Here is a 15617-nt window from a genome sequence, read left to right as displayed (position 1 = left end):
CGGCGGCGTCGGGCGGGGATGGGGACGGGGCGGCCGCGGCACCCCCGGCCCTTCCCGCGGCGGCCGCTGGGGGCGCTGGCGCGCAGGCGCGTCGGGCCGGCGGGCGCTGTCGGAGGTAAAGCCCGAGCTGGGTCCGGGGCCGCCGCACCGGGGCGGGGATTCCCCGTCCCGCTCCGCTCCGGGGCCCCGCCATCGGCATGCGGATGGGCACACCGCGCCAGGGACGTGCGTCCCGGGAACTCCGCCCGTGCCCGGTGCAGGCGGGGCTTCCCACCCCGTTCCTGGCTGCCGCTGGGTGTTCGCACGCCGCTCCGCACAACACACACACGCACACACAAACACACTCGCGCATCTCCCCGCGGCCGCCTTCCCGCAGCGCCGCCGCACCTGCAGGCCCGGGATCGCCCGGGCCGGCTGTCCCCGCGGCACGGCGGTGTCTCCCGCGGGAGAGGCCGGAGCCGCGCCGCCCGTGCTGCGGCGGGCGGGAATCCAGCGCGGGGTTTGCGGGGAGCTGGAGGGAGCGGTGCCGGCGGCCTGCGGGCGGGGAGGTGAGGGAGGCGGGGAACGAGGGAACGAGGGAGGGAGCCGAGGGGCGCTTTGTTACGAGGAGCCAGCGGGGCCGCAGGGTGGGGTTGTCCCCGCCGCCGGCGCCCGTCCCCGCGGGCGCTGGGTGACAGCGGCCGCCCGCCCGCCGAGCACCCCCCGCCGCCGCGGCTGATGCGCCCGCACCGCGCCGCAGCCTCCGCGCCCGCCCGGCGGGGAGCCGCCGCCTTTGTGGAGCCTGGACCTGCTCTCCTTTCTCCTTCGAGCAGAAGAGGAGCTAGCGAGGAGACTTAAAAAAACCCCACCAAGCTCGAGTTAATGTTTGAGAAGTTCGGGTGCGGGAGAGTCTGGTAGGATTACTACATTATGCCTATTTTTGATGGATTTCTGGCATTCGTTCGGAATAACAACCTGCATCCATTACCTTGCTTGCGGGAAGTGCTTTGGATGTCCTCCATGGGTAGCGGGATGACCCGCTTAAAACCTATCTGTGTTTTTCTATAGTATAATATGATATGGATACGTATATATTTTAATATCTTTCCGTGTATAGCTGTATAAAATCTGGCAAGAGAAATTTGGGTAAAGAACTGTGAATTTTACTAATAGATTATCTTGTTTGTTTGCTGGATGATCCATGATAACATCATTTGTATTAAAGCGTGGGGGGAAGCACCCAAGGAGGTGGGATTTTTTAAAAATCTGATTAAAACACATTTTTATGAGTATAGATCTCATTCATATTTGCAATGTGCTCTTAATTACCTAGTGATTTCAAGTCTCAAGGTAGGCAGGGTCAGGCCTGGAACACTGATAGAAGCTTGGCGAGGAAAACCTAACATTTGAGGAAGAAGAACACTGTTTACTGCTGGTTCTGTCATTCAAATGAAATATAAACCTGTTGTGACTAGTTTGGGTCATTGCATTTCCATGCCTTTCTTTGGTCCTCAAGCACTGGATGAAAAGGACAGAATTATGATGGATATGCAGTGTTGTTAATTACTGGCTGATTAGGTTTAGCGCTTCACCTGCAATTTACATTAGAGACATAAATTTTGTTTTTATCAATCCTTGAATATTTCTGGTAGTAATTCTGTTAGCACTGGTCAGTAAACTTCATTTTCACCCCATAAGTGACCACAGTTTGCGAATGAACTCTTTTCTTTAGGTTTGGTTAGTGTAACCTTTTTAACAATTGGGGTAAATCTTCCACCATAACTTTCTGTCTTCATTTTCTTATGGCTAAAAAACCATTTCATTGACTAAAAATGCTCACATGTGCCAACTTAAACCAAATTTCTTCCTTTTTCTGGGCTTCTTTGCAACTGATTGGAGCTTGGGTGTCTATTTAGATGTGTGCAAGCAAAATAATGCACGTGTATGACATTTTTATGAACATATGTGCATTTCCTAACTTGTGTAAATTTTTTTCAAGCTATTCTTCCAGAAGATCACATCACATGCCTTATAGTCTTTAAAAGAAGAATGCAGCACAACATTTCACAGTAAAGATGAGGAGCTGAGAAATATTTCTGTTATCTTAAAGCTGTAGAGGTTTGTATGAGAGGACAAATACTTAGGACACTGCTTTGTTGTAAGGCAAGTTTTGAATTGAGTCATGCCAGGAGAAGATATTTAGGATAAAGTGCTTTCTTACTGCATGTGTCTTGGTGCCTAGGCACCTGTAAGAGTGAGACAAGCTTTCTAGTCTTTGTTTCTTAAAATTTACTTTGCAGCTGTCCTCATGTGCCCACACAAATCAATCCGGTTTATGGGATGAGCTATACACAGTAAACTACTTTGATTTTAGCACAGATTCCTACCTGCTAAATTATATCTCAGGCATATGTCCTAGAAGGACTGCTTAGCCTCAAAATGGAAATTCTGTGGGCTTGTGAGAGTCCTTTCTCATATTCTGCAGAGGAGCCAGTGGGCTGCAAGAAGGTGAATAATATGCATAAAGAAAAAAGGGGTGAATATAAATATATGGTGGTGTTTTGACGCAACTTCTCGGTATTCTAAATTCTCATGACATCTCAGAGTGCTTTCTTGTTCACCTAATTGCAAATGGGTTTTAATACATTGAAGAAAGTAGGCTAAACATGTAAGAGCTTGAGAAGAGTCTTCCAAAAGTCTTTTTCTTCTGTGTATTAAACTACCCACACCAATTCTTGAGTTCCTTTATGCATCCTAGATCGTAATCCTGACTTCTTCACAGAAAGGACACAAGTACAATGTGTATGTTTAGGAAACAAATACAAGGAAAACAAATACTAGGAATGTAATTATTGTAAAGAAAGACTGATACAGTCTTCTCTCAGAGTAGGACTTACGTTGCCATTCTTTAATATTTAGTATTTGAACTTATGACTGGGGATCTCAGATGCTGCCACTGTAAAAAAATAATAGAAGTAAATTAAAGTGTGGTATGAAAGTGATAATTAAATTTGCTCCATCCATGAAAGATGAGCTTTTATTCTAGTACATCACTTGGTAATATATCAGAATTCATATTTATAAATGGTTATAGAGATTTATTTTTGATGATTATGATGTCAGATATTTACTAACATCAGCTGATCTCAGCCAGTCTGTGGAGCTAAATATTGAGCACCTGGAATACAGAAGTCCTAGAAACATTGTTTAACTTTTTGAATGTAGTCTCCAAAGTTCTGAAAATCCAGTTTTTCTAAATAAAGGGATCTTCTAAATATAAACATGTAACGATTTTTGTCTGAGATTCTCTCACCTTTTCAAAACTAGAAGTAAGATTTACATGCATCAGTGAAAGGTAGAATCAGTCCTTTCTAACCACATGGATTGATCCCTGTTTTTCAGGGTCATAAGCTATTGAGCCTTGCAACTTACTGGTGGGACTGCATTTCACCTCATTCCTTGGTGGAATTGAGGCTAAGATAGAGAACCAATATTTAGTCCCAAGAATTTCATTTTAGCAGCTGTCTAAAGCAACTTAATGGTTTGGAATGGTGCAGTAAGTATGTAAGTAAAGCAGATTAATAGATAGAGGCTGATTCCATTATAGGTGTCTTATTTTACTTGTTCTCAGAGTGGTTTCATGGAGAGAACTTGCCATTTTTCAGTATCTTTTCTAGGATGTCAGTTTCCTGACTACGTTTTGGTTGGTTTTGTTTTTTCTTCCTAATTTGTATTTTATTTAAGGAGCTACTGAAGCAGATTCACTTCTATTAGACCTAGACATCATAATGACTGGTATGCGATGAAAGAAGTTTCTTACACCTAGTTTATTCTGTGAGTTTATAGCTGTTTAAGAATTCTTGTCACCAACGTTGGGGGTGGCTTAAGTTTTCACAGACCATAAAAAATAACTTGATACAGTGTGACAGAGGAAATATTGGATCAAGAAACTCTCTTCCTTATGCTCAGCCACCCAGCTCTCTTTTTTCTTCCTCCTTTTGCTTTCATGTAAAATAAATTAGCTCTTCTATGAGCCGTAGCACTATTACCTTCTGTTTTCCTATGGATCTTCCCCTTAGTCCCCTAGATCCTGTCTGCTGCAAAAAACTTCATCTTTCCCATGTCCTTGTGACACCAGGATTTGGTAAGAGAGAGCAGAACTGTGACTATCCAGGACCCACATAGGTGCCAGCTGCCCCAGCTGCTGGCCAGAGATAACCAGTCACACACTGACAGAAAGTGCAAACCAAGTGTTTGCTGCCTTTTTCAGTAGGGGTACAACTTAGCTACTGACTTGACCTAGACTGTTACTTACTTCTATTCACTTTGCTTCAGTATTGCTATTCCAGGCTTTGTTTCACTGTGTCCCCTGTTCTTTGACTCCTTTGTTTTGCTGGTGTCATGGTTTAACCCCAGCCAGCAACCAAGTACTGTGCAACTGCTTGTTCACCCCTTGCCCGGTGGGGAGGAGAATCAGAAAAAAAGTAAAACTTGTGGGTTGAGCTAAGAACAGTTTAATAATTGAAACAACATAAAATATAATCATAATCATAATACTTGTAGTGAAAAAGAGAGGGGGAGAGAGGAAGAAAACTCAAGAGAAACAAAAGATGCACAATACAATTGCCCACCACCTGCAGGACTTGGCCAACTCCCTCCTCATTTATACACTGAGTATGACATTTTATGGTATAGAATATCAGTTCAGATCAGCTGTCTTGGCTGTGCTCCTTCACAGCTTCTTGTGCACCTGCTTTCTGGCAGAGCACAGGGAACTGAGAATCCTTGACTTGGAATAAGCGCCACTGAGCAACTTCTAAAACATCCATGTGTTATCAGCATTATTCTCTTTAAATCCAAACCACACCACAGTACCAGCCTCCAGGAAGAAAATTTAGTCTGTCCGCACTGAAATCAGGGCAGCTGGGCTTTGTCATATTTTATGGGCTACTCGAGAGAGATGCTGCTTTTATGTCAGGCTTGGGTTCTCATTTCGCTATTAGCTTGTCTGTTAGCTTGCTTTAAAAATATAAGTAGTTACCTTTACTGAAAGAGATGGGAATAACTCGAAGTACTAAGATGTTTGGAGGAAAGGAGCTACAAGGATGCCACAAAGAAAGTCCTAGTGAAGTGGAATTAAGGAAAAATATATTGAGAGGAGGAAACCTGATGGTGATATCTAGAGCATTGTCAAGGAATGTTATGAGAGTAGTAGTAGAAACAATGGGCAAAAGACTAGAAAATTAATTTTGGGAGAATCCTAGACTGTTAGGGATATGAACCAGTTATATATGTTGTATCACTGGGTTTAATGATTAAAAATAAAATAAATGAGAGCTAAGGCAGCATTTCTGTCCAAAATCTAAAAGTAATTTGGGCTACATAGTTACAGCAGAAAGGAAGGGTGGGGGGGGGGGAAGTGTGAAAAGATAAAAGAAGCAAAAATACATTTTGTTTCACAGTCATGTTAACTCAAGGCAACACTGCTTTTTTGCCTTTTTTTTTTTTTTTTTTTTTTTTTTGAATGGCCAAGAATTCCCTGTTATCAGCTACCTTTTTCCTATTGACTATTCCTGTAGTATATACTAACAGGCTTGAGAAGAGAAGCGGCTGCTGACACACTCTAAGTGTATAGCAGTGGCTGTGTTGAGTAATGCCAAAACTCTTTTTAGCCTGGTTGTTGGCTCCCCAGAGTGATCAGCTGCACAAGTGCAAGGAATTGCCACACGTGCAGGGCCAGCAGTCAAGGGCGAAGGACCTGTACATTCCACGTGGCTGGTTCCTGTAGTTATTTCTTGTCTCCTTGCAACTCTTGCTGCTTCTCAGCACTGCAATACAGGTCAGGATCCTGCTGCCTACTTGAGTAGGAGGTGGGGGGACAGAGCACGGGGGAGAACCAACCTGAAAAGTCTTTGAAAATAAAGCTTCTTGCTATCATTGCTCATACAGCTTTCAAATATTGTAGAGAGAAGGGATAAATTAGTTATACACAATCAACAAGGACAAAAAATGGTATTTTGTATACCAAAGGCAGCCCAAACATGCTGAAGGTGGCTTTAGACATAAACCTGAAGCTAGCGAGCGCTGGATTTCAGAATTTGTTCCTACCTTCAGGGCTTTGAAAACTTTCTGCGAGTCAAAACGTGCAATGAACATGAAAACAAGATATTAAGAGTTGGATACTAAGTATATACTGAGTATTTTGTAGCAAGACAAATTGTAACAAAGACAACTATTCATTATTAACTTCTGGCACTATGTATCCACTGAAGCGGCAACATAAACCAATGCGTAATTGTATTATATCTTACCTGATCATTCCATTACGTACTCTAGAACTACTCACAAGCTATTCTAGAAAATAAGATTAATCAGAAGCTATCCTGAGGAGGGTTTTTTTGCTGAAACACTGCAACCTTGATATCAGTTTCCTGATACTGCAACCAGTTCTAATTTGTGGTTTTTTTTTTTTTCTTTTTTTCTTTCATTGTTGTTTTCATAGGAATTTTGGCTTCTTGGAGAATCAGTAGAAAATGCAAAACGAAATAATAAAGCCTGCTAAATACTTCTCAGAAGTGGAGAAGAGTGTGCTGCTTGCCTTAGTTGAAAAATACAAATACGTGCTTGAATGTAAAAAAAGCGATGCAAGAACTATTGCTCTGAAACAACGCACCTGGCAAGCACTAGCTCATGAATATAATTCACAGCCCAGTGTATCACTGCGAGACTTCAAACAATTAAAGAAATGCTGGGAAAATATCAAGGCACGGACAAAAAAGATAATGGCACATGAAAGGCGGGAGAAGGTAAAAAGAAGTATTAGCCCACTTATAAATACTCACATCGTAGGGAAAGAGAAGATTGCTGGCATAATGCCTGAGCAAATGTACTTTTTGCAGAGCCCACCAGAAGAAGACTCTGAATATCAGCCTGATGCTTCTAGTCAAGGTATAAATGTTGCTGTAATGATGTGAGTAGTATTGCTTTGTATGTGATTTTGCCAGTGATTCTTTTTCAAATCTCTCCACTTAGCTGTGACTGCTGGATATAGAAAAGTAATTTCCGAGCTATGATATTACAAGGCTCTGTGTATTTCCCTTGGCCTCTGGGAGTTAAACGGGTGTGAGGTTTTTCATAATTTTTTTTCATCTGTTTTTGACATATCTGCTGCTTTGTGGCAAGCATCACAGTTGCTATCCTGCTGGCTTTCTAGAGAACAGTCCCAAGGCTATCTTTATCGTTCCTAAAGTATCCTTTTGCTGGTTTAAAAAAAGAAAAAGACAAAAGCCACCAGCAGCAAATTGATACACAATTGCTTGCTGCAACAGTTCCCTGCAGGTCTTTCCTCTTTTGTTTTCAAGGACTAAAAAGAATACGTAGAGCCAGCCATATTTCACACTGCAGTCCACACTGGAGAATGGCCTTTCTGAAAAAGTTCAGCTCTACATTCTTCTTTGTTTGGCAAGCATACCCAGAAGGAATAATTCAATACCAGAAGGGAGCACAGCTACAACAGTTTCTTGCAAATTTTATCATGTCAGGATCTCACACAGAAGACTGTCCTTGTTCAAAAGACAACAGCAGCTACATTGTTAGATAACATTCTTAGAATGTGTCTTTCATAATTGCATTTACCATAATTAATCATTGCGCTTTGGATAGGAATGTATTTTGAGGCCCTCATTTGCAGTGGCAATTATTCTGTTCCCTGCATAGTCTCTTTTATTTCGAAAGAATTCACAGAGCCTTCTCAAAGTTAGAATAATGTGATTTTTTTCCTAAAAATATACACTACTGTGTTTACAATATCTACAGCAGAAATAAGGAAGTAATAAGAAGTGTTCTTCCTAGTATTCCCTCAGTCCTTTGATATTCATATTGATACAGCTTCACCTGACACTCAGATCTTTCATAAAAATATCGCAAGTCATGTATGGATTTAACTTAAATGGCTGCATTAAGGTTTTGCTCCAGGCTCAGCCACCTAAATCTAGCTGTCCACTTACAGGTGTCTACATTCACTTTGGTCTTCTGAACTCCCACTATAGCCTAGAAGGTCTTTCAACAGAGCCCCAAGTGGTTCTGTTCAGCCTATTATGCCTTTAGTATTCTGCAGCAGAACTGCATTATGTAGTGGCTCCTGTGCTTTGCTACTGGAGCACAAAGTTTAGATGCATGTGTCAGTAACTTATATTACCACATTTCTGTTTCTTGAAGGAAGGGAAGAGAATACTATAATGCTCTTTCTTCTTTTGTTTATAGAGTCGTTTGTTGTGTCAAACAGAGAACTTTGTGATGAAGACAAAGAGATGGTACATTTTCCAGTATGTGAAGGTACCTCCCAGCCTGAGCCTTCATGTTCTGATATCAGAATAGCAGCAGATAAGAACTACAGAAGTAAAGCATCTCAGGAGAGTGCTCTGAAAAAGATGCATGAGGAAGAGCATCATCAGCAAATGTCAATTTTGCAACTCCAGTTAATCCAAATGAATGAAGTCCATGTGGCAAAGATACAGCAAATAGAAAGAGAGTGTGAGATGGCTGAAGAAGAGCACAGGATAAAAATGGAAGTGCTAAATAAAAAGAAAATGTATTGGGAGAGAAAACTGCAGACCATTACAAAAGAATGGCCTGTATCATCCTATAACAGACCCTTTCCTAATTCACCTTAGAACACAGAAGGGCAGAGGCAGTCTGATTTAGCACATTTATGAGTAACAAGCACTGGAGAGAGGGTTTTCTACTGTGAATGTACAGTGACAGGATAGGTGCCTGGCTGATAGTGAACACACTATGACTCTTAATGTTTAGGGAAACAAGAGGAAAACTCTATTGTTCATTTGTAGGTAGTTCTGATTTGTTTAACTCACAGACATGCACAGTGTTCTAGAATGTGAACGTATTTTCCTCTCTCAGAACACCCTTGATCCTTGTCAAATTTAAGGTACTCTGGGTGTTCTTACATTGGGTGTTCATAAGAAAACTTAACAGCTTTAAACACCAGGCTGTAGTGTTTGTTTTCATTTCTATCTCTTCCTATCTACCATTTCCCAAATAGAGGCAAGGTTTGGAGTTGCTCTCTCCTATTGAGACAAAAGGTAATTGACAGCTATTAGTTGGATCATTATGCTGAGGTTTAGGGAAAATAAACTAGTTAATACAGTCCATAACTTACTCTTCATAGAAGATGTGAAAATGAATGATGTAGCAAGAGGGCCACTGTAGTAACAGCCCTCTCCTTCTGAAGAACAGTAATATTTCCCAGCTGGCTGGCTGACTGAGAGAATGGTTGTGGAATGGCCCTCCTTGTTTGAGCTCTGACACTTGAGAAGTTAAAAAGAAAGTCACTTTTTCCTCAAAAGCCACTGTGCTTGTTCTGTCATTCCCAGGCCCATCTTGTATTGAAAGAGAATACCCATCAGAATACCCAAACAGGAGGGTCAAATGCTGCTGCCACTGTGTGCTGCACTGTGTGCTGTTCACCTGAAGTCATTCTGAGGAGAAGAGCTTTTTAAGGATTCATAAAGCTCTCAAAATGCAGTGAGCCAGCCAGTCCATTGGCAAAGTCTCCCTGTATTTTCCTATGCAATACTTGATGGTGTAGCAGCTATCTTGATTATTTCTCCTTAGCTAGAAGAAAATACTAAGACTCACCCTCTTTTCCTTCTGATAGGGTGGGAAGCAGTTCAAGGGAATCATTCCTGTCTTGAAGCACTGTTCTGTTCTGTTTTGTTATGTCCTGTGTGTTATGGTGGTGTGTTTCTTGCCTTTGCTGTCAGTGAGGGGTGATGGACATGATTTGAATGAAGGCATTCACATGAAGGTCCCCACAAATTTTGGATGTCCAGAATAGTAGATAGTAGGAAAGCACAAATAAAGATAATCTTTACCCTGGCAATCATTTATTCTAGTGGGGCAAGAGCTAAGAAAATGCAGAACCCCTTTAGGATTCATAAGAACTTCCGGTGTGTGAAAACCTGCTTTACAGGAAGGTGTACAACCATCATTTGAAGTAGTGAGAAAAATGGACAAAACCATACATTTTCATTGAAAAATATGAGTATCACATTATTCAATAAAGTATTTTCAGATCATGACTCCTGAGGGCAAGTCCATACTGTGAGCAATGTATTCAAAGCAGAGTATGTTACAAGGCATGCATTCCCAGTTACACTCCTATCTCTTTCCCTGGATATCCTTCCTGGTGGAGCGAGTTCCTTTTGGTTTTGTTTTGGATTGAGTAGGGTTTTGTGTGTGTGTGTGTGTGTTTTGACCTGCTTTCACTGCTGGTGATTCATCTTTGTGAGCACTGCCTTTATCAGCCGCAGGATTCGCTGTGGTTAACAGTGTGGTACCTGCGCTACTTTCTTAAATGTGCTAAAACCAGCAATCACAATGGGAGCTATTTATTACAACTCATTTTATATGACAGAGAAAAACAATATGCTGGGCTGCTGCAAGATAAAAATATAGGGCCTGGGTGGAATCTGAAGACAGATCTTTTTGACTACAAACTCCATGTTCTTATAAATAGGCTGTGTGAAGAAAGTGCAGGAATTCCAAAGAAGGATATTGTTATGGGCACTTTTTCTGCTGAACAAAAACACTTTTGGAAGGTGTAGTAACAGTTGAGGCAAAAGAAAAGTAAACAGAAGTGAGGACCTTACTGTTCTGAGATTGCATTCTGTGGTCTGGAAGATGAGTCAGTTATTTGACTGGTTGTGACAATTGTTCAGGCCATCCAGAAGAAAAGGACAGGAAAGAAATTTGTCTTAACCTGCACTCCTTCTAAGTGAGAGTAAATGGAAACCAGGTGTTAGAAGGTAATGAATGGAGACAATTTCAGCACTGTGAAGAGGGTAAGAATAGAGACAATCCGGGTCTAGACAGCCCTGTGAAAATTATGAAATAGTTAGAGAGGATATCACAAAATGTGAGATAAGGATAGCTTGAACTCCTGGAAGTTATACAATTGCTCATGAAGGATGGTTTTATTTTTATATTTAAAAATCCTTTAAAGTAAGCTTGTTTTCAAACTGTACTAAGTGGAAAATGCCTTGCTTCTTGGTGTATTTTCTTATTCTGAGACAAAAAGTTACAGTCCCTAGGCTGAACAACTGACCCTTTTAATTCAGGTTCTATTTTAAACAAGGAAGATCATAAGAGAAATATTAGAAAGGGCCAAGATGAAGGTATGAAAGAAAGAATGATCATTACATGCAGAGAGGAAGAATGGGAATGTTACACCTAACATAAATTATACAAGATGGTTTTGTGGTACAGGCTATAGATGGTTCACAGGTGACACAGGCTCTTGCCTTCCTATTTATAGTTGACTGTTGGTTGCTGTAAAATTGGGTGATAAACACAGAAAAATTTAAAATATCAACAGGAAGAAGTAAGTATCTCCTTGCCAGGCTTTGGCTTTATAAAGTGATCAATGTGATGGAATTGAAATTACTCAAGAAATTACTTTTGCCTTTGCTGTTGTTGTTGTTTTTGTTGCAATTACTCCCTCTGGTAGTAGATTTTATCTTTTCTTGTGTTTGACTTTTCATATATGTAATATAGCCATCTCAGACAATATGTACATTTGTTTCTCTCCCCCTTTTTCTCACATTATTCAAATACTTTCACATAATTGTGTTTTCCTGTTAACCATTTGGCCAAGGTATATATGTATATTCTCCAGGTTTTTCCACTGATAGAATACAGCAGTATTTTAAGAGGAATATTCCCCATTCTTTTCTCAATTTGCTATAAAACTTTTTGTCAAGAATTAACTTAAAAGTTACACAGGGCAAAATGATCCCTTCTTAACTTCATACGAAAACGTGTACCAGATATGTAGTGGCCATTGTTCTCAGCCTCTGTATTCTTATGTAGAGAAACAATGGCCTTCTAGACAAGGTGTGGTGAATTCCTTTATGCTCCCCAAATTAACATGAGCCTAGCTTCAGGTGCTGTTTTCCTTGGAGGTAATCTGTTACCTAGTATAAATTTTTTAATCTCTTGATTTTTTTTTCCTCCTGAATTTTTTCCTTATGTTTCTGTTCACCCTTAGTTTTTTAACCAGCAGTATGAGCAGGGGATTTCATTCAGAGACGTGTGTTTTGCTCTTTCCTTCCTCTTGCCCAGACTGCCCATATCACAGCATTTGAACATGAAATTGGTGCTCCTCTACTGTCACCTTCCCTTTCCACAAAAAGGATGGTTAGTTACCTTTTCCACACAGCTGCCAGTACATTCTGGATTCCTCACGCAGGCTAGGAAACAGAGGATTTTGAAGAGAGGTTAGTATTGAAAAGGCCTGTATGGAGAAGAGCACTTCTTCCACTCCAGCTCCATGTTATTTGGTGGAAGGACAATCTGTGCCCACAAAGTCATTCACTGGAACCAGAGATAATGTAGGATGCTGAAGCTGTGGAAGTGATTCTGATTCTTCCTAAATCCTTGGGGTTCTGCATAAGTGAGGTTTGAAGTTTCCTGACAAAAAAACTTCTTTCTCGGTAGTTGAAAAGTCTCAGTGGAATCCTTTCACAGCTTCTTCAAATGAAAGTTCTTACCTTGACAAACAGCCTATCCTGACATCTATTCTACTTCTTTCGATACCCAGGCTTCTCTATCACCAGAGCAAGGGAACTTGCTACTTGTCACAGGTCCTCTCTCTGAAGCTCCTTCCTGCAATGCAGAGATGTGTTTAGGCAGAGCTGAAAACACAGCCCTCCCCATGCACTCTCAGAGCAGCGATCCTTACAGAGCAGGTGCAACCTCGCATGGCTGAACTCAGCACTCAGATTTTGAACTATTGCTACTCAGGGTTGCAATATTCCCATTACAGCCCTGTGACCAGAGAAAGAGGGATGGCTCAGGGCTGCCTTTTTCTGGGCATAAAGTGCAGCTGAGGATGTTGTGCTGAATTTTGTGTAACGAGCATTCATTTCTGTGTGTTTCCAACACCACATTTTATAGTTTCCCAAGGATTTGTATGATTGCATAGGTGTTTTTCAATGATCTTTTGCAGGTATTTTTTTTTCTTCTGGTTGTAGTTACAGTGGCTTTTATGAGTCTTTTTTCTTCTTCCCCACTTGCATTATGATGTTCCTGTTTTGTTCTGAATCTCTGTGGTTACAGTCTGTACAGCCACACATTCATGTAGTATCTTTTCAGGTGTATTTCTCATTATGACATTGAAATGATAAACTGCTACACATTTGTATTTTGCTACTCTGTGGGTAGAGGAATTACATGTAAATCTTAAAATAACATCTAAACATTTTTTTTCCCAGACAAGTCCCACACAAGTAGTCCTGTTATTTCATATTTTGAGCTAGCCTGCTGTTTTCAAAGTTTGATGCACCTTAGTTGGTTTCATAAGATTTAATGTGGAAACCTGTCTTTCCACATTATTATTTTGTTTCTTCTCAAGACAGTTGACTGTATCTTCACACATCTTCACTCTTCCTTGATTTTTTACATTTGATAAAAAGGAAGATGACTATTCTATACTTCTTCTACTCTGCCATCTATAAGAATAGGATAATATGTTTTCCAGTGAAAGCAAGCAGTGGTCTCTGTTTCTGGTATCACAGACTGACTTCTGTACTGATGATCAGCTTAATTCTCTGGTATCTAAATAAGGTGCACATAGAAATCTGAACAGATTGCTGGACCTAAAAGTAGAGCTATAAAATAGAAATGTACTAGCTGTGGCTCTGAAAACTTTACTGTTCTGATGGTGAAGGGATTAGGCATCTGACAACATCATCAGTCATGTTAATAATAAATTAAAAACTTGCAGAGTCAAAAAGAAAAAAAAAGGGCTGGTTTTCAGAATGAGGCAAAGTTAAGACAGCTTTTAGCTGTCCCAAGCAGTAACACTGTCACACATGTCAAACAATTTCCCCTCATGGTCTTCACTTGTCTCTCCTCTGAGACTCTGGACACCTCTATCATAGCATTCACAAGTGCCTGACAATAAGAAACGTAGCTACTTTCGAGTAGGAATCCCGCCAGAGTTATTAGACCTTAGACTTTGTAAAACTGAAGTTGGACAGTTTTCCAAGACTACATTATCCAGACATACATGCACACACACTCTGGAAAATCACATGAAATCTGTCCAGCACACAGTTTGCCAAAATGGTGTAGGATATACAGCAAGAAAAAGGAAAAGGTTGTCCACTCCATAGCTGTGGGTTGTAAAACTATTGTATTCAGGAGAGTGTGTGGATGAATCACACACAGACAGTCAACTTCTCTAAGAATCAAGAAGTATTTTTTGCCAAATCTTCTAGTCTGTCAAAATAGTCACACACACACACACACACACATGCAAAATATATTAATTAATCATTCAAATTGTTAGAAGCAGTCTCTTCCCTTCTTAATGATGAGCTGACTAGATAAAAAAAGCCTACATTAGACATACATGTATTTAAGAAAACAAGTCTCTGTTTTAACAGAAATAAAGCAAAACAGATTTGTAGATTGTCCTTATTTTATTTAGGTGAATTTTTAAAATGTTGATTAAGATTTGTTTGTTTTCCTTTTGTTGTTCAGTCCAGCTTCAGAATAGTTGTGTGCTTCAGTCTCTAACCAACTGTTAGAGCACCTCATAAATCAAATTTGTTTGGCAAGAGAGTTGAAGTGGGTTTGTATTCGGCACAATTTGAGATTAATTGTATTCCACAAGTCTTCAGATATTCCTTCTCATCTATAATATGCTGTTCTTGGAGAGACCCGAACTTGAAACTGGAATTATATGCCTGTTTAGTAGTAATTAATTTTTTATATAATACTTAAAAGTTGCCATATGAGCTACTCAAGCTCTTCCCATTATTTGGTCATGTACAGATCCCTTTTCTTTTCTTAGAGTTATGCCCTGAAATTGTGTACTAAGCCACAAATGGACCGGCTGAATTGCCCATATAAACTCCTGCCACACATTTTGTGTCACACTATAATGGGGGGAGGGGGAGGAATCCTGCTTCTGTTTTTGTGTGAGTTTTGAAATTTGACCTGTTACTCTCACCAAAGCTATGCCAAAAGTTGTTTTGTTCTGTTAGACACCTATGTGGTCCCACTGATCTCTCCTTCAGCGCAATGAATTGCTTGGCTTTATAACTATTTGAATTCTAATCCCACAGACTGTGAAGTCTGAATTGACACACACAGCATAAATTCCATTTATTTGAAAAAGTCTTATAAATACTGAGACTCTGAAAAGCGCAAATTAGGGAGGTGATGTGATGAAATTGGAATTTAAGCCAGGGCAAAAATTTTGGCAGGCTGGGAGTTATCACTGCTGACCTAATAGAGAGGTTCAACCTCTGCTTTGGGAACAATAATATCCAATACAAATATTGCCTTACCTCCAACTTTCTGTCTAAAATGAAGCAAAATGAGAAGTCCTTGCCAAGTAAAGCAACACTGGTTTCCAAAATGCACTTAATTTGCTTTCAATTGCTGGCCTGCATGAGGGCTCTGAGGCTGGAATGGGCGTTATGCTCTCAGCCACCAACCGAGTGAGACTTAAGAAGCCTTCCCCTACTGATTTTATCCTGTTTCCCTCAAATGCAATACTCCTACTGGGATATACTTAGCCACACGGTGGTGCCAGTTGAACCATGGTAAGG

General features: G+C 40.7%; 1 protein-coding gene across 5 annotated transcripts; it reads left to right on the top strand.

Annotated features, from left to right (window-relative positions):
* The first annotated feature begins 6 nt into the window (after window positions 1-6).
* MSANTD3 (Myb/SANT DNA binding domain containing 3) lies at window positions 7-14116 on the top strand. Of its 5 annotated transcripts, XM_058831706.1 has the most exons (4): window positions 93-115; window positions 3382-3535; window positions 6482-6927; window positions 8242-14116. In XM_058831706.1, exons 3-4 carry the CDS (start codon window positions 6513-6515, stop codon window positions 8649-8651), a joined length of 825 nt encoding a protein of 274 aa, XP_058687689.1. In that variant the 5' UTR covers window positions 93-115; window positions 3382-3535; window positions 6482-6512; the 3' UTR covers window positions 8652-14116. The 5 variants fall into 5 exon arrangements, with proteins under 5 accessions (XP_058687688.1, XP_058687689.1, XP_058687686.1 ...); XM_058831705.1 differs by lacking the exon at window positions 3382-3535 and having other exon boundaries at window positions 7-115; XM_058831703.1 differs by lacking the exons at window positions 93-115; window positions 3382-3535 and adding an exon at window positions 447-548.
* The last annotated feature ends 1501 nt before the right edge of the window (window positions 14117-15617 follow it).

The sequence above is a fragment of the Poecile atricapillus genome, chromosome 2, assembly GCF_030490865.1.
Source record: "Poecile atricapillus isolate bPoeAtr1 chromosome 2, bPoeAtr1.hap1, whole genome shotgun sequence".
NCBI lineage: Eukaryota > Metazoa > Chordata > Aves > Passeriformes > Paridae > Poecile > Poecile atricapillus.
Note: the sequence above shows the minus strand (reverse complement) of the source record. Positions and strands in the feature narration are given on the sequence as shown.